Genomic DNA, 23,076 nt, shown 5'->3' on the forward strand with positions numbered 1-23,076 from the left:
GGTCTGCTGGGTGGGAGGGAGCCCCCCCCAGCAGACCAGGGAGACGCGGAGCAAAGCCACGGAGCACGCGGGCAGCGGGACAGCCCAGACGCGCCGCGGCTATCCCGCTGCCAGCGTCCTCCGAGGCTTTGCTCCCTGTCTCCCTGGTTTGCTCCAGGGAGACGGGGAGCAAAGCCTCGGAGGACGCCGGCAGCAGGACAGCCGCGGCACGACTGGGCTGTCCCGCTGCCCGTGTGCTCCACGGCTTTGGTCCGCGTCTCCCTGGTCTGCTGGGGGGGGGGCACTAGATGCGCCCCCCGCCCCCCCAGCAGACCAGGCTTTTCTCCGGACGCCTGTGGTAGAGCAGCTGGGGCGCTGCTGGTTGGTCCCGCAGCGCCGCTCTGGGCGCTACTGGACCAACCCGGCAGCACCCCAGCTGCTCTGCCCCAGGCGTCCTGATTCAGCCGCTGCTGGTCAGTTTCAGCAGCGGCTGAATCAGGACGCCTGGGGCAGAGCAGCTGGGGTGCTGCTGGGTTGGTCCAGTAGCGCCGAGGAGCGGTGCTACTGGAGCAACCCAGCAGCACCCCAGCTGCTCTGCCCCAGGCGTCCCCAAGTTAGCCACTGCTGAAACTGACCAGCGCTGACTACAGGAAGCCTGAGGCAGAGTTGCTCTGCCCCGGGCTTCCTGGAATCAGCCGCTGATCAGTTTCAGCAGCAGCTGACTTGGGGACGCCTGGGGTTCTTAAGTTGAATCTGTATGTAAGAACTGGCTTCCAGATTCAGCCTGTTGAAACTGATCAGCGGCTGATTCCAGGAAGCCTGGGGCAGAGCAACTCTGCCTCAGGCTTCCTGTAGTCAGCCGCTGGTCAGTTTCAGCAGCGGCTGAATCTGGATGCCAGTTCCAACTTACATACAGATTCAACTTAAGAACAAACCTACAGTCCCTATCTTGTACGTAATCCGGGGACTGCCTGTATTGAGAGGAGGGAAGGAGCATGGGAGATTACATTGCCAGCTGGATGCCTGTGGAGTTGTAGTGTGAAGCATTCTGGAGGGGAAGGATAATGTGTGTGCTGTTTGGGGCATGGCCAAGTGGGGAATGCAGTGCCCTCTGGGATTTCTGATGAAAGGAATATGCTGCTGGGAGGGCATGACAGACAGAATGGGGATCTCAGCCAGTGAACTACAGAGGTTTACAAGCTGAGTAAGCTGTCATCTGACTATCAGTTGACAGGGTTCAGTTTGTGCCATTGTATTTTATCCACATTGTACTTAATTAAATGAGCCTGCATGGATTATAGTTTACACTTACAAATTCTTGGGGAAATGTGCACTGATGATTGTTGGCTCACTGCAGTTGACTGAAGCACTTTGGGTTGTGCATGAAATTTGCATTTCAAGTGAGCTTCCCAGAGCAATTGTCCTTTACTTCTGCAGATGTTTCTAGTGAAGACAGTGTCTCAGTTTTCCCCATTTGGGAAATGGAGATACTTATCTGCTCCATCAACCTCACTGTGGATTACAAGGATCACTGCATATCTTACAGTAAAATTGGAAAGTATAATGTTCAGGCTAAATACTGTTATGACAACACTTGGTATCTTGATTTTTAAGCATCCATTTCCTGATGGTTGAAACTTTGCCATCCTCATGCAGTGCTCCTTGTAATATCACAGTGATGGATCAAGGCATAAAACTTATGTTTAAACAAAAGTCAGTAGCATAATTTCATCTGTGAACCTTAAATGCGCCCTGGGTGTTTGGATGGGACTTCAAAGATGCTCATTCCTCATTTCAGTGTCATCCTTTGGAAGCCAGAATTGGACATATGTGAAGCTGCAAAATGTTAGGGTCCCTAAATCACAGATAAGAGCAGAATTGATGAAAAGCAAACACTAAGGCACTGGGTATTTGTAATATATGACAAGACAGTAGTCCTTAAAAAGAGTTTGTTCTTTTTGATACAGTGCACTAAATCCTTCTCATTTCCTCTTCATGCAAGTAGCCTTTAAGGCAAGCAGAATTTGTCCCATTAATACTCTTAGTATTTGACAGAAGCTTCCAGTTAATAATGGAAGCAAATCTTACTTGGCACATAAAACTTAATCTTATTAGCTTGCAGAAAAAGCCATTAGAAATTCAACTCTTACGTTTAATTTTAAATACGTACAGTATCTGAGTAATGCTGAGTCTATTAGCATGTTTATGATTAGACAATAATAGGTTTTGACTTGTTTTTTTATGATAGCTTTAAAAACTCCACACCCTCACAGTGCTGTTCCAACAGCTGTAATTGTTCTGTACTACCATTGGGAGGCCCTGGAGGTTTTTTCGCCTTCCTCTGTAGCATGGGGTACAGATCACAGCTGGAGGATTCTCTACATCTTGGGGTCTTCAAAGTATTTGAAGGCTTCAATATCTGAGATATAGGAGAGAGGATTATTCTAGGAAGGGTGGGTGAGATTTTGTGGCCTGCACTGTGCAGGGGGTCAGACTAGATGATCATAATGGTCCCTTCTGACCTTAAAGTCTATGAGTTCCTAATGCGTTTTGAGATTAATAGCAGGGTGAGACAAACTTAATTTTAATTTTTCTCCTTTTCAGGGTGTGGCCTGAATGATTCTCCTGTGGGGCTGGCTGCATACATCTTGGAGAAGTTTTCTACATGGACTGATATTGAATTCCAGAAACAAGAGGATGGAGGGCTGGAAAGGTAGGAACAACATCTTTGTCTGACTCACCAACCTCTTGCCCTGTTCTAGATAAGGTCACTCAGCTCAGCCTTATGTGGAGTACACATTAGTCTCTCAAACAAAGCTCTGTTGGAGTAATTTGGTTTCCCTGCCATCCTGTAGGGAAATTGTATGGCCACAATACATAAAATTACACTTGTGTTGGTAATCATAAAAAAAGACCAAAAAGGAATGGGCCTTGAAGATTGAACTATACCCTTATACCTGTTAGTGATCCCTCCAGGCCATGGTAGAGGAATGTGGGCAGTACAGGTTGGACCTCTCTGGTCCAGGAACCTTGGGACCTGACTGGTCCCTAACAAGGGGATTTGCCGGAGCAGGAGAGGTTCCCTGTCATTGGTGTCCCAGTCAACCCGCCCAGGGCCGGCTTTAGGAAGTGCGGGACACAATTTGAACTGTTTTGGCGGGGCCCCACCACCCAGGATTTTTGTTGAGCAAAAAAAAAAACCACCCACACAACAAACCACAACCACACACAAATATCACATCAGAGGTAGAGCTGATCAAAATGTATATCAGTATAGTTGAACATTTTCAAAAAAATTCCATCCTTTATTATGCAAAATTTTACACAAAATTAAATCAGTTGCCTTAAGTGTAGGTCAAATATTTTCAATTGCATACTATCCAATCTTTTCAATGAAGTTTAAAATTTGATTTTTAAAAAGTTACCAGAGAGCGTTGCAGTTTTCTGTTACATTGATTTACTTTTTAAATAGCAAAAATGGAGTCTTTAAGAAAATGTCAGTTCTGTAGTCAAATTCCAGTCTTTAGTGATTTCAGCACCACTGATTTCACTAGGTAATATGGTACCTCACCACCATTGCCTCCTTTGCACTGTCCGTCAACACACATTGCCTGCATGTTGAGTCCAAGGTCAGTCTACACAAGATTTTATCAATGATTTTTGCTCGAGTGATCACTGAGACAAGACAAGGACTCTCAATTGATTCTAGTCAGCTCTGCCTTTAAACACTGGATATAAAGTGCCAAATATAATTGAGGACTCCCAAATAGACCCTCCACCACCAGAAATAAAACCTGTTTCCATCTTCTATGACTTTCAGTTAGATGTGACTCACTATCCTCTGCTTAGTGTTCAAGTTATGGTAGACCCTAAGCCAGGTCATATTAAGTTCAGGTCTTACCTTTTAATCATACAATATGGATAACAACATTTCATTCTCCTAGCTCCAAGTCTTAAGTGAATTTCAACCCAAAAGAGCCAAAATTGATCACCTTGACACAGCAAGTGTGTCTACTGATCTCTGTGGCAAAGTAGGTTGTCTGTATAAATAAGGTCTGCTCGTGAAGCCTTTTCCCACAGTTGATTAACAGATGGCAGTAGATAGCTCATTCAGACCACTGGCTGATAATAGTTAGTCACCCTGACCAGTCATTAACCTTAGTCATGAACTCACCCTACTCTCCATTGTCTCTATGGGTATGTCTACACTAACTTGTTAATTCGAGCTAGGTAGGCAAATCAGACAAACAGAGTTGCAAATGAAGCCTGGGATTTAAATATTCCGAGCTTTATTTGCATGTTCCCGTCTGGCCGCCATTTTTAAATCCCCCTTAGTTCGAACGAACTGCCCGTGGCTACACGTGGCAGTTTACAGTTAATCCAAACTAAGGACTTAGTTCGGAGTAACTTTAAACTGCCACGTGTAGTCGCGGGCAGTTCGTTCAAACTAAGGGGGATTAAAAATGGCGGCTGGCCAGGAACATGCAAATAAAGCCTGGGATATTTAAATCCCGGGCTTCATTTGCACCTCTGGTTGCCTGATTTGCCTACCTACCTCGAATTAATGAGCTAGTGTAGACATACCCTCAGATTCTCTGATGACCCGTGACAGAAAAGGAGGGTGGAAAGGGAAACTGAAGAGAGAGATCTCTCTAAATTCACCTATCAAAGAGCAGTATTGCCAACCCAAAAATCACAAGGAACGCCTACTCAAAGTTATGAGACTGGTCTACAAATAAGATTTTTCTAAAATAAAACATTGGATTTTTATTGGCCTTTTGTTTCTTGAGTATTTACAATTCATGTTTTAAAGCTTTCCTCCTTAGCTGTAAGGCCCAGAAGTATAGAGAACTCTTCTTAAATGAAAGCTGAGATTCCTACATAATCAGTTGACTCCAGGCCTTTAGAAAAATACCAAATGTTTTGAGACTCATGGTAAAACAATGGAGGAATTCTTGTGAGCCCATGCTTTGCCCACAGTATACATAAAAAAAACCAACCAATATCTTCTCCACTAAACATCCTAATGAGATACTGCAAATGAGGATCTGAATTCAACAGCTCCTGATATGAACAGGTATCAACAGTTTTTCATATTTGAGATGGGTTACCAGGAATCATACATGACAATATGAAATCTTTCCACTCTCAAGTCAGCATATTCACAAAGCACCTATAATTCTGATCCATGCATTTATTGGATAGTGAAAGAGAAAGGAGGGGAATTAGTGTAGATAAATGTTCAAATTATTGAAAAAAAAAAAAAAAAAAAGCCTGAAGGAATTAGGACTGGGCTCCTACATCTCACGTTCAGAATTGACTAAGACACTTATGACCAGATTGTCAAAGGTGTTTACAGATCTTTGAAGATCCGAGTTGGCAACTGTCTCTTTAGGAGCTTAATTACCTTTGAAAATCTGAGCTTAGATTTCCAAGTCTAATTATCAAAAATGATTTTAGTCACTCAAGTGCTTTTGAAAATTTTAACTGGGGGCCTAAAGAGACAAAAGGCAGGAGATACGGTATTCCTTTTAAAAACCTGTGACATCTATTTTTAACTAAATTTTATATTATTTTTCTCCCAGGGGCAACTGAACCCTCTGGCCCCCTCACTAAGCCACTGCCCCCCCCCCCCGCAGATCTATCATCTTATGCATGTGCAAGATCTGTGAGAGCCGTCCCATGACTCTGCAGTTAGTGTCTGTGGCACCTGCTTCTGGGTGGTGTCTCAATGCTGCCACGTTCACCTCCAAAGAGGGGGCTTCCCAAAGCAGGCCCTTGCTGCTGACCCCCAAGGCATCCACAGGTCCAGTCTCCTTTCAATGGGCCCACTTCCCAGGGCTCATTGATCTTGGATCTGGCTTCCATCCCCTCTCCAACCCCCATCAGAATTACTGTGCCCTCCTGGCTTAGGAAAAGAATAAACAGGAGGATTGGAAATTAACCCGCCCAATCTCACATCCCCTAGACAGGGAATGAGCCATCTACATTGGGCCCCAGCTGGAGTATCATGTCCAGTTCTGGGCACCATATTTCAGGAAACATGGAGAAACTGGAGAAAGTCCAGAGAAGATCAACACAAATGATGAAAGGTCTAGAGAACATGAGATATGAGGCAAGGCTGAAGAAATTGGCCTTGTTTACCTTGGAAAAGAGAAGACCGAAAAGGGGCATGAGAGCAGCTTTCAAGTATCTAAAAGAGTATCATAAGGAGGAAGAAAAATAGTTCTGCTTGGCCTCTGAGGTTAGGATGAGAAGCAATGGGCTTAAATTGCAGATATTTAAGACCAGGTTAGACAGACACCTGTCAGGGATGAGCTAGGGCAACTCAACTTTGGAAGCCCCAGGGGCCACACTGATAGTTACAGAACATGCTGAGGGCCTCAGCTTAAGTGTGGTTGCATATTCAAGCAAATACATACAAATAGCTTATCTCACACTGACAAGCATGAATACAAAGATTAAGGCAAGACTACACAACACACAGGCCCCATTTAAGTCAGTTCTGCTGATATTAATAAAATGAAATATTTACCCGATTTCTACCCGTGACAGCACTTTTCTTGAGCAATGACAGTCCAAGAATTTAACTACTAAAATACATATTAACAGAAGATCATTACACTGACTACTTTTTTGTTTTGGCTCCCACTTGCCGGCCACATGTTGATCCCCACATAAACCCAAACTGCACCGCGGGGCGCAAACAAACTGGCCGTGTGCAGCATACCAAGTTATCAATAAATATTTTCTAAACCTTTACCTTTTCTCTCTGCTGCCATGTCTCCTCTCCTTACTCCATCATCTCCCCTGGTGCCTGCTGCCCCCCAACTCCTCACCCTCCTCTGCTGTCCTGACTCCTGCCCTTCTCACTGCTGTCAGCCTTCCTGCGACCTGCCCCCCTCCACCAACCCTTCTCTCCCCCCTGTGCCCACTCCTCCAGTAGCCCCTCTCTGATCATGTGAGCTACCCCTCTTCTAACACCTGCCCTGCCTCTCTCCTCTGGTGCTGGTCCCTCCCCTGCAGGTGTCTGCTCTTCTGCTTCACCCCCAGAATACCCTAGCACCTGCACCTTCCCTTACCCCTACACCCTCCTGGTGCCTCCCCTTCCCTTACTGCCCCTGCCTTCTTTTCCCTTTTTTCCCCTGATGCCCATCCCCTCACAACTGTCTGCCCCCATCCCCCTCATGCCTCTGTGCCCTCACACGTCTTGCTCCATCCTCACCTTTCTCATGCCCATCCCTTCTTTCAAGCCTTCTCCCAGCACTTCCCCCTCCCGCCTCTAGCCCCCAGTGCCCTTCTCCTGTCCTCTCTTCTCCTCTCCTCTCCTATCCCAGCATCACCCTGTCCCCCCTCCCACTGACACTTCCCCTCTTGCCATTTTCCTCATTGTCTGTACTTGGCCCCCTGGCATATGTCTCTCCTCCACCCTGTCTCTTGGTACCTTCCTCCAGGGCCAGCCTTAAGCCGATTCAGCCGGCCCCACGCCTCTGCTCCCAGAAGTCAGCTGCCTCGGGTATTCATGTATTCTAGAAGCCATGTTAAGCCCAAAAATTGTGTTTAAAGATGGTTATTGATCCAATAACACCCAAAAGTAGCCAGAATGTTATATCCCTAGAATACTATGCTCTTTCTGTCAGGCTCAGAACCTTGTCTAGAATCAGTGATGCCTGCATATTGACCTTCTCGGAGGAAACTTCAAAAAAATAAAAATTAGATTAAGTTAGAGCCAGTGTACTCCCCCAATAAGATCTGAAAGCTCCCTAACAGATGATTGAGATTAAACTGAAAAATGGGAAATTGAATGGAGCTGTACTGACTGAGGGGCTGAATTTTCCACAGGTTGTCAGTCCCAAAGGTAAGTTGGAATGAGTGGAGATGAAGAAAATTTGCTGGAGCTTGCCCCAGTAATACATTGAAAAACAGATGTAGCTTTAAATTGTGCCAGAGACCAATTCAGCTCCATGGATCAGAGGATACCAGTATTTCTGCATGGCATCTGTTCAAGTGTGCTGAGCAAAGCTCCCAGGCACCTGAGGATCCAGACCAGCGTCTCTGCCTTTACTATTGTCTTCCCTCTAGTCCATGTTGTCTGGTTCCTCTGTTTACCTCCTACCTTTCATTCCTTGTTACTGCGATCATTTTTCCTTTTTTTTTTTTAATTCTGTCCCATCTATTTCATTGTCTGCCCTTTTCCCCATTTCCTCTGCTCTATCCACCCTGTCTCTCGGTACCTTCCCCTTTCTTCCCCCTCCCTCCGCACAAGCCTCTTCCTTCCCCCCGCCCCCATCCAAGCCCCTTCCTCTCTCAGCCCTTCCCCCTAGTTTCCCCCTCCCTTACCTTCTGCCTTCTGCGGGGCTGGACTCAGAACTGCGTGCGCTGCTGCCTTTTCAGTTTTAAAATCTCAGGCGTGATGTCATGGCCAGGCGTCTCCGCGCTCACCTGCAAACGGCGCGCACGGCAGCAGCAGCTGGCAGCATGCGCAGGTAAGGGGGAGCCTAGCCGAGCCGAGGCTAACCGAGGAAGCCGACTTCCGGGTGCAGGGACGCAGGGCCCAAGTCGGCTTAAGGCGGGCCCTGAACCTGCCCCTCCCTACTGCCAGACACTTCCAGCCTGCACCTGGTTCTACTGCCCCCAGGCTTGGGCTTTGGCCCTGCACCCACTGCTGCTGGGCTCAGGCACCGGCCTCCCACCTACTGGCCCAGCCAGAGCTCCCCGGAACCGGAGCTCCCTGCAATGCTCCCCACTGTGCTGCCAGATCCCTCTGCCATGAGCCCCGCTACTGTGTTCCCAAACTTGTCAACAGACCTCCCTGCCCCTGGGCTCATGGGCCCCCCTGTCAGACCATGGATGTTGCCAGAGAGTTCTGGTTTAGGGAGGTACAACAGTATAGGGAAGAAACTCGCCCTGCTACTACCTAGACGGTGTCTGTATTGTGGACAAGCAAAGGATTTTAGTTTCCAGGGTTGTCATTCTGGTACCTCTGACTAGTACTAATGTCAGTAGAGAACATCAGTAAAAATGTCAGTAAAAACCAGTAGAGAAAATATTAGGTAAGAGGGAGGGAGAAGGACCCAAACACCAAAGATTTTGCTCTCAAAATATTATTTCTGATTTATTTACTTTAAGTTCGATTGGATGCAGAAGGCACGCACAGCTCTCACGGTTAACATTGTGTGCAGTCAGCATGCGCTCACCTCTCACACCCTTACTTTGTGTGTGTGTCATGTTAGTAATATCAGTAGAAAGAATACTACCTAACAAAAACCAGCGGAATCGCAACACGGTGCATGGGCAATGGTAAACAAAATGTCTCATAGGTCACACCTAGAACCCTGATGGGCTGCACCTGGCCCATGTGCCACAGGTTGCCCACCACTGCCTTATAGGTTGCTGAGTTGCCGGGCTGAAGCTGAGTCACGGTGCACATTAGAAAAAGGCCAATGAAATATGTCTCCTGAGTTACTGGTTTGCTGTGGGATATGAAATATATATTCATCACAAAGGTTGTGCAAGTTTGTGAAGTGTTTTTCACTTGGTCTTTTATTGAAAACATATGTCAGTGTTTAGGATTTATGAATAATAAATGGCACAAACTTCCCAAAATGCACTTCTGTTCTCCCCCTTCACTGAAGGGACAGTATAAGTGGTGCTAGTTGATAGCTTCTTTTGACAGTATGTATTTGGAGCCGGGATTATTTTTTAAAGTCTGGACCTTTTGCAAGGATGTGTTAGGGTTTACATGTTTATATGAGCCCTAAATACTCAAGCTAGCAGGACAGGAGAGTGATAACATGTTTGGGCTAGCAGGAATGGGCAATGCTAAAATAGTTGGAGTTGCTCTGAATACTTATGCTAGCAGGAATGGAGGGTTGGGGTGAGGAGTTGTGTCTAGTAAGGTCCTTTTTAAATTAGTGTGCCAGTGCTATTTTTTGTTAGCCACTTTTGTTTTAATTTTTATAAGTTAACCAATGTAAATAGTGTGTGGAAAGATTTGAAATTATTATTCTTCTGTAAGAAACTGCATTCAACTCACATGATACCATTTCTGGGCTGACCTTTTCAGGAAGCATTCTCTGGATGATCTTCTCACTAATGTCATGCTCTATTGGGTGTCCGGCTGCATAGTTTCCTCAATGCGTTTCTACAAGGAGAATATCGGAAAGGGGATTGGTACACAGAAACATGAGAAGTAAGAGGTTTTCTTTGTGTGCTCCTCCTTTAATTTGCACTCACATGCAGGCCAGTGACACAGTATTGTGGGGTAGAAGTTGCAGCACTGTGTGTATTTTGTTCATTGATTGGACGAGTTTATTTATTTACTTCTGTTGTAGTATGATGTGTAAAAAAACTGAAGTCTGAGAAATAAGAGACGTCAGTGCAGCTACTCCATTGTTAAACGTCTGGTGAGAATTATCATGTTTTCACCGTAGTCAAACGACAGAAAGAATGAGTGTGCAAATAACTGGAAACCCTAGCTTAACTAATGAATTAAGGTGTATTTGCCAACTTGATTGAATCTTGTAGTCAGCATTCCCTATATAGCTTGCACCAAGGATCATCTGATTTTGTTATCCAGTTTATCTTGATTTGGGGTGAAAATTTCAAAAGAGCTTAAGTTCCACTTTCAGAAGTGACTTAAGTATGTAGAAGTCTTTGTCTCCTTGAAAGTCAAGGGTACTTCGGTTTTTGGGTTTCCAAGGGTTAGATTTTCAAAGACCTCAGTAGAAGTTAGGCATCTGATTCCCATTGATTTTCAGTGGGGGTTAAGTGCTTAACTTTCGTTTGTACCTTTGGCTAAATCTTGAGTAGAAACACTGCACCTGCGCTGTGGTAGCGCTTCAATATAGACACTACCCATAGCGATAGGAGAGGGACTCCCATTGCTGTAGTTAATTCACTTCCTCTACAGGCAGTAGATAGGTCAACAGAAAGAATTGTTATTGGTCTAGCACTACCTATATTGTGTTAGGTCATCTAATATATTATCACTCTGGGCTAATTTTCACACTCCTGAGCAACGTAGCTAGGTTGACGTAACTTTTTAGTGTGGATCTGGCCTTAGAAAAGCAGCCTCTTTAAGTCACTTTTAAAAATGGGACTTAAGCACCTAAATCACTTAGGGCTAGATTTGCAATATTTGGACATCTAAAGATGCAAATAGATAATAGGTAATGGAGCTTGCAAAAATGTCTGAGTCCTGTTGAAAGAAATGTGAATTAGATACGTAGTGTACTTAGGAACTTCTGAAAGGATGTAAACAGCACCTATTAGCATCTTTCATGCAAATACTTAAATACTTTGAAAATCAGGCCCTTAAACTCTTATGGGAATTACTGTTGGTTTATAACAAATACAATAAATTTTTAGAAACTGGATTCTTATAACCATTTGCTTACACTCTACCTGACGCTGCAGAATTGTTTCCTACAGTATATTCTTAAGTATTTTGTGCAATCCAGTTTTAAATGGTACACATGTGAGTCTATTCCACAAGCTGAGTGACCTCAGTGCTATGAAATATTTCCTGATATCCAGCTGAAATTTACCTGTGTTCAGTTCCATCCTTTCATCCCTAGCTAAAGCTCCTTGGAATATTTTAAACAATTTCTTTTCATCACTGTTGTTTACACCCTTCAAATACTTAGACTCTTAATTTATTGCCAAGAAAACTGAAGAATGGAAAAGTTCCTTGTATTTATTTCTGATCTCCCTTCCCACATAAATAACCCCCCAAAAAGCGCCTTCATCATTAGGTTCCTACCAAATTCACCTTTTGGTTAATTTCATGGTCATAAGTTTTTTAAAATAATAAATATAATGATTTCAACTGTTTAAATCTGAAATTTCAGGGCATTGTAATTGTTGGGCTCTTGAACCAAAAGGAGTTGAATGTCACCAGGTTTTTATATGCTGCTGCTGTTGTTAGTGCTGCCTTCAGAGTTGGGTAGCTGGAGCCTACCAGCAGTGGTACAGAAGTAAGGATGGTATAGTATGGTACTTCTTCTGCACTGCCGCCTGCAGAGCTGGGCCCTCGGTCAGCACCCTCGGTCAGCAAATGCCACTCTCCAGCTGTGTAGGAAGCAGCTCAGAAGTAAAGGTAGCATACTATAGTATTGTCACCTTACTTCTGTGCTGCTGCCGGTGGGGCACTGACTTCAGAGCTAGGTGTTTGGCCAACAGCCACCTCTCTCTGGCCATCTCTTCTAGAGCTTAACTAGTCTTATAGCTAGAAAGTGTTTCCCAATATTTAACCAAAATTGCCCGTTACATCTTGTCTTGCCTTCAAATGGAGACGGAAAAATGTAATTACCTTCCTCTTATTTAACAGCCATTAACATATATGAAGATTTTAATGTGGTCCTCCTTTAGCCTTCCCTCAAGAATAAATATGACCAGATGTTTAAACCTTTTATTATAGGTCAGATTTTTATAAATCTTTTATCCTTGTTTGTATGTTTCATCGGATTTTGTCCCATTTATCGACATCTGTTCTAAAGTGTGGCACCCAAATTAGGACACAATACAGTTACCTTCCAGCTCTTAGCTACAGCACTACTGTTAATACACTCCAGAATATTAGCCTTTTTTGTGCCTGAATTGCACTGAGTCATATATTTACTATAATCCTTGATTCTTTCCAGGACTGTTACCACTTACCCAGTTATTCCTCATTTTGTAGTTTTGCATCGATGTTTCTTTCCTAAGTGTAATACTTTGTGTTTGTCTTTATTGAATTTCATTTTATTGATTTCAAACATTTCTCCAGGTTGTCAGGGTTATTCTCAATTCCAATCCTGTCCACCAGCTCCCCTTCCAGCCTCGTGTCATCCACAGATTTTATAAGCATATACTCTCCTCTCCTTATCCTACTTACATTGAATGGAATCAGACCAGGATAAGCCCTTGCAAGACTCCACCTGATATGCCCTCCCCAATTTGACAGTGAACCATTGATAACTACTCATTTACCGTATTTTCCGGCGTATAAGGCGACTGGGCGTATAAGACGACCCCCTAATTTTTTAGTTAAAAGATAGGGTTTCGTCTTATACCCCAGCGCCCCTCCGCCTCCTTTGCTCCCGGTGTCCCTGGTCTGCTGGAGACGGTCCCCAGCAGACCAGAGGCACCGGGAGCAAAGCCACAGCAGCGGCGGGGTCCCGCGCCTCTGAGGCTTTGCCAGAGCAAAGCCTCAGAAGCGCGGCACCCCGCCGCCGCTTCGGCTTTGCTCCCAGTGCCTCTGGTCTGCTGGGGACCGTCTCCAGCAGACCAGGGACACTGGGAGCAAAGCCTCTGAGGACGCCCCGGCAGCGGGACAGCCCCGGCGCACCTGGGCTGCCCCGCCGCCGGAGCCCCTCCGCGGCTTTGCAAAGCCTCGTGGGAAGTCAGCGGCGGGGCATCCCAGGCGCGCCTGAGCTGCCCCGCCGCCGGAGCCCCTCCGCGGCTTTGCAAAGCCGCATACCCGGCGTATAAGACGACCCCCGATTTTGGGGGGATGTTTTTTAACATCAAAAGTAGTCTTATACGCCGGAAAATACGGTAAGTATGTGCTTTCACCCAGGTATGCGCCCAGATTATAATAATATTGTCTAGAATATGTTTCCCTACTAGGCTTATGAGAATGTCATGTGGGACTGCATTGAAAGCCTTATTAAACTAAGATACATCACATCTATAGTTTCCCCACTCAACTTGATCAGTAATACTTCCAGAACAGGAAATTAGGTTTATTTGGCATGTTTTGTTCTTGAGAAATCTATACTGGTTATTCCTTATTACACTAAAAGCCTCTGATGTCTATCACTTGATTATGTAATAATTTATACCAATATCTTTCCAGGTATTGAAGTAGGACAGACTGGTCTGCAATTCCTTGGATGCTCTTTGTTCCTCCCTTTTAAGACAGGTTCTGTATTTGCCCTTCTGCAGTCCTCTGAGACCTCACCTTCATCCAGGAGTTCTTGTAGAAAGATCATTGCTAACAATTCAGAGATTGCTTTTGCTAGTTTCTAACATATCCTGCAAACTATTTCATCAGGGCCTGCTGATGTGAATAAATCAATTGTCTCTAAATAGTCTTTAACTTATTTCCTATTTTGGCTTGCATTCCTTCCCCTTTGTTCTTAATGATGTTGCGTATCTGTGCCCTTTCTGAGGGTACTTCACAAACTATACAAGTTAGGTCCTGTATTTATATAAGCTTTGTAGCTACATTCTTTCAAAGTCTTTTCAGGAATTGGAGGTGATGATCAATAGTGATTAGATCCAGAGACTGAGAGTCAATAGGATTCTATTCTCAGTTCTACCACTACCCTGATGTCACTTAACTTCTGCCATAGTTTCTTCATCCGTAGAAGGGGTATATAATTCCTATTCAATAGGGTTCTGAGTCTTGCTACCCTGTTTGTAAAGCACTTTGACTTGCTACTGAAAGGTGAAGTAGAAGGACAGAGGTTTTTTTTTTTTCTCTCTGTCTCCTTGCAGGCTCCCTGTGCGAGTGCCTACAGGTATTGCTTCATTCCCTAATGAAATTCTGCACACTCCTCAGTCTTGGGCACAGAAAAAGTACATCAACATCATCTCCTTCCATTTCATGCCACGGGGTGGCCACTTTGCAGCCTTTGAAGAACCGGAACTTCTTGCCACAGATATTCAGCAATTTGTGGGAAAAGTGGAAAAAGAGGAACTCGGGAAGAAGAATGGAAAATAACTTCCCCAGGTGAGGTGTCTTTAGTTTCAGGCACCTCTAAACTCAGTGTAATCTATGCTCTGATATGCAGGCTTGTCTTGAATCAGATATAATAGAAAATAAAATAGAGCAGCAGTATATTCATATTAGATCCTGTAGTATTCTTCGGGTCTAATCATTATTTTTCACCAACATGCTAAACTGAAACAATGTAAGAATGTAAGATGAAAATGTAAGTTTTGACATGCAGAACTCATTGTCAGCACTGACATATGTTAATTCTCTGCTTTGGAGGTTCTTTGGGAAGTGGAATTTATTTGATATAAATATGTCTTTGGAGGAGTAAATTTTATTAGTGACTACAACCATGAGGCAGCTTGAGACATTCAGCTGATAATGATTTATGTTCAAGGAGTTATGACTTCACTTCTCTGCTAACAGGATGCATTATATTTCTGTACTGCAAGCCTTAAAATGTAGCATTTTAATCCATTACTAACTGAGCTACTGGAGCAATTAATTATTCAATAAAGAAAAGCATATTAAACGTCTGTGGTGAATTTTTAAACTGTTCTGAGCAAAAGGAAAAACCTGGTCTGAAAAGTTTTTGCTAATTTCCTCCTTCACTGATATCCCAGCATGTTTCATGCTGAGGCATCTGAGTGCTATGAGATTTCTACTAGGCATGATGGGGGTGACTTAACAAGTAACTGTAGTATGTGGTTGTCTCGGAGGGAAGGGAAATTTTTAAAAGTTGAGCTCCCAGTGCTAACTGTCCTCCAGTTCAGGAAAGACATGAGCACCAAAATCTGCCTCAGCCACCCAGAAAGGCTAGCTCCCAGCCCCTCTCCTCATGTCCCCCCTCTTCTCGCCCCCACAGGAGCCCAAAGCAGGCCCATCATGGCCCACAACCCCAGCATTGCTCAGCTTGGAGGAGGGAGGCCAGGCCCCAGCCCTGATACACCGCAGCTTCAGCACCCACAGCTCCTGGGTACTGTGGCCATTGTGCCAACAGGCCCAGGGCTCCGGGTCCCAGAACACTGAGTAGGCAACACGTCCAACCCCAACTCCCTGTGGGAAGTGCACTAGCCTGGGAGAAGGGCCATAATAGGCTCTTTGGGAATGCTCAGCTTCCTTGCCACCCATGCCAGTCTATCAATGTTGTATTAGCCCATAAATGAGCCAAGTATGTCTCTGTCAGTGTCCTGCTGATACACGGAGAGCTTGGCATGAGCTGGCAACTAGTCTGCCAGCATCACAGCATCTATTTAAGGAGAGTATTTTCAGTTTATAAAATAGGTATTGTGTTGTATACACATACCTAGAGGAGCTTTATAGGAGTTTTTGTAATCTATTATCTCCTTGTGTAAGAGCCTTCAAAACAGGCCAGAACTACAGCCAATACCTGTTTAGTATGGGAAGGAGTAAGCATGTACCACCACCACCTCCACACACACACACACACACACGCTTGTCACATTACGTTTCATATTACAATGAATCCACAATATCAAACCAAAATAGATGAAAGTTTGAAACAGGGATTTTATTTGGCTCTCATGGAAAGCCTTAAAACAACTCAGCCAAACCTCCAGGCTACAGAGGAAGTCAGAAGCAGTTCCTGGCCTAACCAACATTTAATGAAATAGCTTCCACAAGCAAGAGAGAAGCAAGCCCTATGTCGCCCAGGACACATGTAGCACAGCTGTGTTTGCAACCCCTCCAAAGCCCTTCATAAGGCAGAGGGAAGATTCAAGCCCACAGCACCACTCAGCAGGGTTGGCAGTCTAACCACTGGACTGCAATGTGCAGAGATGCTGCTGCCCAAAAATATTTAACTAAAGGGTAGCCGCTTCAACATGCAAGCTCAAGGGGTCCCCGGCCTCCATTGCCATAGCCTGCTGTATAACCCAGGTATGTATTTGGGCTGCCGCACATCAGAGAAGGCCCACCCCAGCCTCCAGAGGGAGCCTCATGCACCACCTCATCCCTGTACTAGTTAATTAAAGTGGAACAGCTTCAGTGGGTAACACTGTGCTCATAACACTGTAGCCCGTGACCCAATGATTAGGGCATTCACCTGGGAGGCAGGTGAGCCTTCTTCAACTCAGACCAATGATCCTGCTGTCCCAGTCACCCATCTTCTGACAGTGCCAATGCCAGCTGCAATGGCAATGGGCAGAAGAGGGCAAGTCTCAAATGATCTGTCTTCTATAGGCCACTCCCAGCAGTTAGCAGGCTGAGGTTTAGGGATGCCGGGCGCATGGGACTGTGTCCCTGACCATCTTGGCTGAGAGCCCTTGTGGGAGCCATTCTCCATGCAGTTGCTCACTTTTTTTGTTGAACCCACTTACAGGTTGGCTTTCACAATGTTGCCTAGCAAGGCGGGCCCCATGCTGACTGTGCCTTGCTGGAAGACATACCACCTTTGGTTTGGTTTAAACCTGCTGCCTATTCAGGGCCCCAGGTCACCCTGATGAGTGAAGGATGAAGAACTTGTCCTCATTCATGTTTACAGAGCTCTGGCATATCCCTCCTTTGTAATGGCTTTGCCAGTCTGAAATGGGACCCAGGCCCCTCCCCTTCTACCCAGTCACAGGTGAGGCTCCCTCGCCACTAGGCTAAAGGTTACGTGGCAGGCCTCAGCCTCCTTCCCACACTCACCTCAGTTGTTTGGTAGGGCATTCCTAAGTGTATCCTGGCCAAGGATCGCAAGCAGAGGTTGGTATGTGGGAGGGATAGAGGCTGGTTCAATTTCCTTCTCCCTGCCTGAGGAGAAGAGATTTGAACAAGGCTTTGCATGCTCTCATGTGAGAGTCCCAGTCAGGGGTGTAAGGGACAGGCTAAAGTGGGTTGCACCTTGTAGTGTCTTGAGCCTTTGCCATTGTTATTAAGTAGCAATTAGGCAAAGCCTAGATGCTGAAGCTCTTTGCAGTCCTGTGGTCTGGAGGCTTATCCAGCTGTGTGGGTGATGCAGTTTCACCTCCTTCCTCAGCTTCCTGAGAAGAGACTTGAGCAGCTGACTCTGAAGTGAATGTCCAGCTGGTGGACTAAGACGAGATCTCCCTGGGGTGGACCTGGTGTTTGCTGCCTCATCCTGTTCTGCTGCAACTGATTAATATCAAACGGGCAGTTCACAAGGCTAGGAAGCAGCCTCATGGAGTCTAGCAGTTTGGGTGTGTGCTCAGCATGTGTTAGCTTGGGGTTCAACTCCACCTTTATGAAGGGATTTGAATTTTTGTCTCTTACCTCTCAAGTGACTGGCCTAAGAGCTGGACTAGGAGGCATTCCCATGTGAGGGCTCCCTCAGAGTTTCCTTTGCCAGCTAGGGTTGCCAGATGGTTTAACCAAAAATACTGAACAGTCTTCCCCCTCTTCCCCCCCCCCCCCCAAAAAAAAACCACCAGGGAAAAAATTCTGTCGAGGGGGAAAAAAAGGGGGGGGGAGGCCAAAGTTGTTGAGCAGAGGCTTTTTGGCCCTAACAGGCTGCCAACGGCTGTCCGCCATCTTGTCTTCCTGCTCCAGGCCAGACAACTCCCCTGTGGAACCAGATAAGCACCTGGGATTTTTGCTTCCTGTCTGGGAAAAAAAAATCAGAAAATACCAGACATTTTAGGTGTCCAGTATTTTCTGAATTTTTTTACCGGACAGGAGGCAAAAATACTGGACTGACCGGGTGAATACCAGACACCTGGCAACCCTATTCTCCACCTAGACCCATTCCCGTCTCCACTGTCTCCCTCTTCTCACCCATCCCAGCCAAATCCCTGAACCCAAATGTAGCAAATGACTCATTTCTCCAACTATCTGTAAGAAAAGGAATGTCCCTTTAAGGCCTCTCTTCACCAATGGAAGGATGGGTAAGGCAGGGTAGGAGGGATAAACAGAAAATACAGGAAGATTTTGGAAGCAAGTTTTTATACTACAGTCTCTTCCCAATTTACGAACCGGTTACGGACCAAGCAATTGGTCGTAACTCGGTTCATTTGTAAGTCGGACCCCATTGAGTTACATGCGCCCACGCTGTTCGTAACGCACATGGTCGTAACTCGGGGACCAGCTGTATAGCAATTAAAATTGTGTATTTTAGAGAAGGATGGTCTTCTGAAGAATTTATTTTAAAAAAACCCATATGTCTGAAGAGCCAAGCTTTTAAGGCTAAAGCCAAATACTCAACTTGTGCCCCTAAACAGCTATGCAAGGAATTTTTGGAGCTGTGACTTTTGAATCTTTAGCAACAAACTAAGGACATATATAAAGCACATTTTGAACTAAGGTCCTATAGCCATCCTAATGCACACCTGGTTTTGTCAGTAAATTCCAGGTCAGCTGATGCCTGGTAAACCGTTTCATTACCAGTTAATGGCTCTTTCACAGGTGCAATGTTACGCTAATAGGGCTGGCAAGCTGGAAGGCTTTTGCACTTTGGGGGACGACTCACCAGTCTGCAAGCAGCAACAGCCTGCTGTGGGAGCCTTCAGGAATGATCAGAATAGGGCTAGGAGGAGGGGACAGATTGATCACTAAGACCCAGGGAAGGCATCGCCTCCCCGTGCCGCTGATACTCCCTCCACCCCCTTCCATTAGTAAAATACTCTGTTCTGGTCTCACAAAATATTTTTTGGCTACGTCCACACTGGCAACCTCTTCCACAAGAACTCTTTGTGGAAGAGTTCATGTGCAAAAACTCTTCTACAAGAGAGCGTCTACACTGGCTTGAGCTTTTGCACAAGAGCATCCATGGCAGTGTAGACACTGATGGCCATTTTAACCATAGGGGCTTCTTGCGCAATAAATTCATGTTGCCTGTCTACACTGGCCTCTTCAGGAAGAGCTCTTGCACAAGAGGGCTTATTCCTGAAAGGGAGCATCAGAGTTCTTGCACAAGAAGCCCTGATTTTCTACAATACAACGTCAGTTTACTTGCATAAGAATGCACGGCCAGTGTAGACAGGCGGCATGTTTTTGCGCAAGAGCAGCCATTTTTGTGCAAGAACACGCCAGTCAGGAGTGGCTCGAGGCCGGCTGCGTGATTGGTGCCCCTGCCTTCAGGGCCGTAAATGGACTGATGTCATCGGTGGGTACCCCGGGCGCCCCCGTGATGTCATCATTGGGTGCCCCAGGCAGTGGCGCCCTAGGCAGCGGCTGAGTGCACCTATAGCCACTGGCTGCCCCTGACACCAGTGTAGAACCAGCCTTTCTGTTTTAGCCTAAACTCTAGTCTCTTTGCTTGCAGGCACAGGATGTAAGTGAAGAACCATCATCCTCTTTCCTAGAAAGAATTTGCTGCAGGGAGGGCCATTTCTTGAGTTTATTCCAGGCACAATGTGGGAAAAGTGCTGGGGGTGGGGGAGGGAGTCAGTTCTTTTGCTCATGATACTGACAGCTGTTTGCAGCCCTCGATATGTTTCTTTTTTGCTTAAGTCCTTGGCTTCTGGGCACTCATATTTGTCTTTCTTCCCCCCTTCTCCTATGTGCGGTCTTACATTTCAGGGCAATAGGTCACCTCTGTCACATCTTTATTGCATATCCAGACCTCTGCTGCAATGTCAGGAAGCATTATCATATGCTCATATAAATGAATATTCCCCCTAGGGACTGATCAGTCACAGCACAGACAAAATAAGTGGAAGTGAAGTTTGCTATATGACGCCTGCCAGATCTACTTTCAAATGTAAGCGGAACGCTAAGAAGCATTTTCATCTCCTTTCTGTCTGCTCTAGCTCTGGTTTTGGGGGCCAGGTCTGAACAAAAGGAGGCCAAGGGAAAGTGAATGGAGGTTCTGTTTCAAGTTCTTATGTTACAGGAGCCCTCCCAGGTCCAGTCTTTAACATGATAGGGCTTTTTTCTTTTAAGTGTGCCCGGTGATGGTTCAGCATTTGTTGCACTGAGTAATTTGAGACATGGATGATAAAATCCGCCAGCCACAGAGTGAAAATGAGCAGGCACCACATTATTGCATTTTGTACAACAAAGAAAACACAATTTTATATCAATTTTATCAATTTTTGATGTTACAGTGTTCTCACTCAAAAACAGTAACGGCTACAAGAAAATGGAATTGACTGAACAGATCAGGACATATAATTTAGGTTTTTCAAAGGTCAATAGAAATATCTGTCATTATTTTTTTATATTTTATTAAGTTTGACTGTCTCAAATGTTCCCATGTTGTCTCATTTATTCAACTTTCTGAAATAAAATATGTCTCAAACTTTAACCTGTGTCCCTTCACTATCCTTATCATGTCCGTATTGTTTATTTAAAAACAACCAAAACAAAACTAAAAAGGAACACTGCTGTCAAGTTTTTGCTTTATTATGACAAAAGCTAATTTAGCAAACTAGAAGCAACCCTGGTGTCTAAATTGCAGATTTTGACATTATCCAGCTGTGGTGATAGAGAAGTTGATCTGTTTGCATTGCCTCTTTTATGGACAAAACTCTGTTCTGACTGTAACAGCTGGACTTGATACCTAGCTATCACAGCTTTGACTGAATTAGAAACACACACCCTTTGCCTGTTATACCTTAGAGTTGCACAGACAGCTGTTTATTGGGAGTATATGGTAATTGGTAGTATTTTTCTGTACTTCTAAAGGGTTCAAAAGAACCAGTGAACAATTTTTGAATTTTCATGTTCTCCATTAATTAATGATTGTGATGCAGTGATGATGAATGGATCAGTGACACAGCAATAGCTTCTTTCACAAAGAATGGGATTTGTTCCTGAGCCAGCTGGGCATCTTGGCATTCATCAGAGTAGCAGCTGATTGGTTGTGGATTCTGTTCTTTGTGAAACTTTTCAACTAGCCTAAAAGCTTCACTCTGCACCTGGTTGAATAATTTCCATCTGAAGCTGTTCCAAAAAGGAGTCACAAAGCAATAGCCAAAGCTTTCACAAACACAAACTGCTCCAGGAGCAGAGCTCTTTAGCCACAGACCAGTTTCATTAATATTGTTCTTTCCTCCACGTCAGTTTCTGTAAAACAAAGTGATGCTGTTTGATGAATGTTCTATTCTCCATGAAACTGGTCAGCCAGTTCTGAAGAACTAAAGACAACCCTAGACTTTGAAAAGTAGTTGTTACAGCAGGTGCAATATACAAAATGCATTTAATGAAAATAAAGCTTTGCTTGGAAGAGTTTGGACAGGAAAAACTGGTGGGTTCAGTTGAAGGAGGCCAGGAATAAATCCATATTGATTTCATGCTAGTTGATTTAAAGACAGAAAATGATGCCTTTCATTTCACTTGCTATGACATGATTTGTTTGTTGGGTTTTTTTACAGAGAGATACAGTAAATGCTGAAGTTTAAAACCCCTCCCTTACAGTAAGGCTTCCACCCACAGTGTGTAATGCCAGTAGCATTGATGGGGTTTATGCTGATGATCACAGGAGAATTAGGCCTATTTAGGCTTTGTCAGTTGTTTTCCAGCCAGTTATATTTATAAACAGACAGGTGCTGAATGATCCTGTTTTACCCAGAGGTGAGCTCTAGTGCACGGCACAAGCTTTGCAGTAATTCCTCTTTCTTAAATTCCCATCAAAAAAGAGACACCAGTTACAGCAGCAAAGTTCACCATAGAGCCTATGATGCTACAGCTGTACCTTGGCCCACCCATGAACAGACACACTATTCATGCAAACCACCCCATTTTAAAGGGAGCACATGAAACACTACGACATTTCAGTTTTCCCTGCCTTTTTTCCCCAAAGCTGACTGCATGAAATTCAGTCCTATAAAGAAAAAGGTTCTCTCTCTTTGTAAGTGCTGGGACTAGAGGGGCAGGAGGTGCTCTAGAAGAAGTTTCCATCAGATACAGGGTTTACAATTTGATTCAGTGGCTCCCAGCACCCTCACTATACAAGTTGTTCCGGCATTCCTGTTTCGTTCTTTCTCTCTCTGAGCTTAAATATGTCAACTGTTCTACCTCAGAATAAAAGAATCTACTTCTACAGTTGCTGTTTCAATCTGCCAGAGGTGGTGGTTACAGAGGGGCCTGTCACTTTCATTATGTGGAGGACAAACTAGGGCATAAATGGAGGCAAGTGACTTTCCCAGCAGGTGGGTAGATGCTATGGAAAAAGAACATGACCATGCTTCTCGAAAGGGGTAACTGACCCTGGCGTGACTTGAGGTCTCTCAGACAGTACTGAGCCCCCACCTTGTTACAATCAGGCCCCTTTAAAGTGCCACGTTGTCTGTCAAAAAGTGAGGCCTGTCAATCACTGATTGCTTTGGAAAATCTTGGCCTTGGGCACTTGCCTCCCTCTCCCGGCCACTAGCTCCTACACTATGCAACACCCTTTAGTTAAATATTTAAAAAGGTTTTAAACTCATTGCTTACCACCACCTCTGTTGCACTGAAAAGCATGCCAGTTAGTCTGTAATTTCATGCTTAGTCGT

At 44.9% G+C, this 23,076-nt stretch overlaps 1 protein-coding gene across 5 annotated transcripts in view; it reads left to right on the top strand.

Moving 5' to 3' along the window:
* EPHX1 (epoxide hydrolase 1) overlaps positions 1-15,219 on the top strand; it is a 70,217-nt gene extending 54,998 nt beyond the window's left edge. For all 5 annotated transcript variants that reach the window (XM_075925294.1, XM_075925297.1, XM_075925293.1 and 2 more), the window contains 3 exons: positions 2,584-2,692; positions 10,046-10,171; positions 14,464-15,219. In XM_075925294.1, the coding sequence (XP_075781409.1) occupies positions 2,584-2,692; positions 10,046-10,171; positions 14,464-14,689 (461 nt within the window). In that variant the 3' untranslated portion in view covers positions 14,690-15,219. The remainder of the gene's footprint in view (positions 1-2,583; positions 2,693-10,045; positions 10,172-14,463) is intronic.
* The last annotated feature ends 7,857 nt before the right edge of the window (positions 15,220-23,076 follow it).

This window comes from Pelodiscus sinensis, chromosome 3 (genome assembly GCF_049634645.1).
Source record: "Pelodiscus sinensis isolate JC-2024 chromosome 3, ASM4963464v1, whole genome shotgun sequence".
Taxonomy (NCBI): Eukaryota; Metazoa; Chordata; order Testudines; family Trionychidae; genus Pelodiscus; species Pelodiscus sinensis.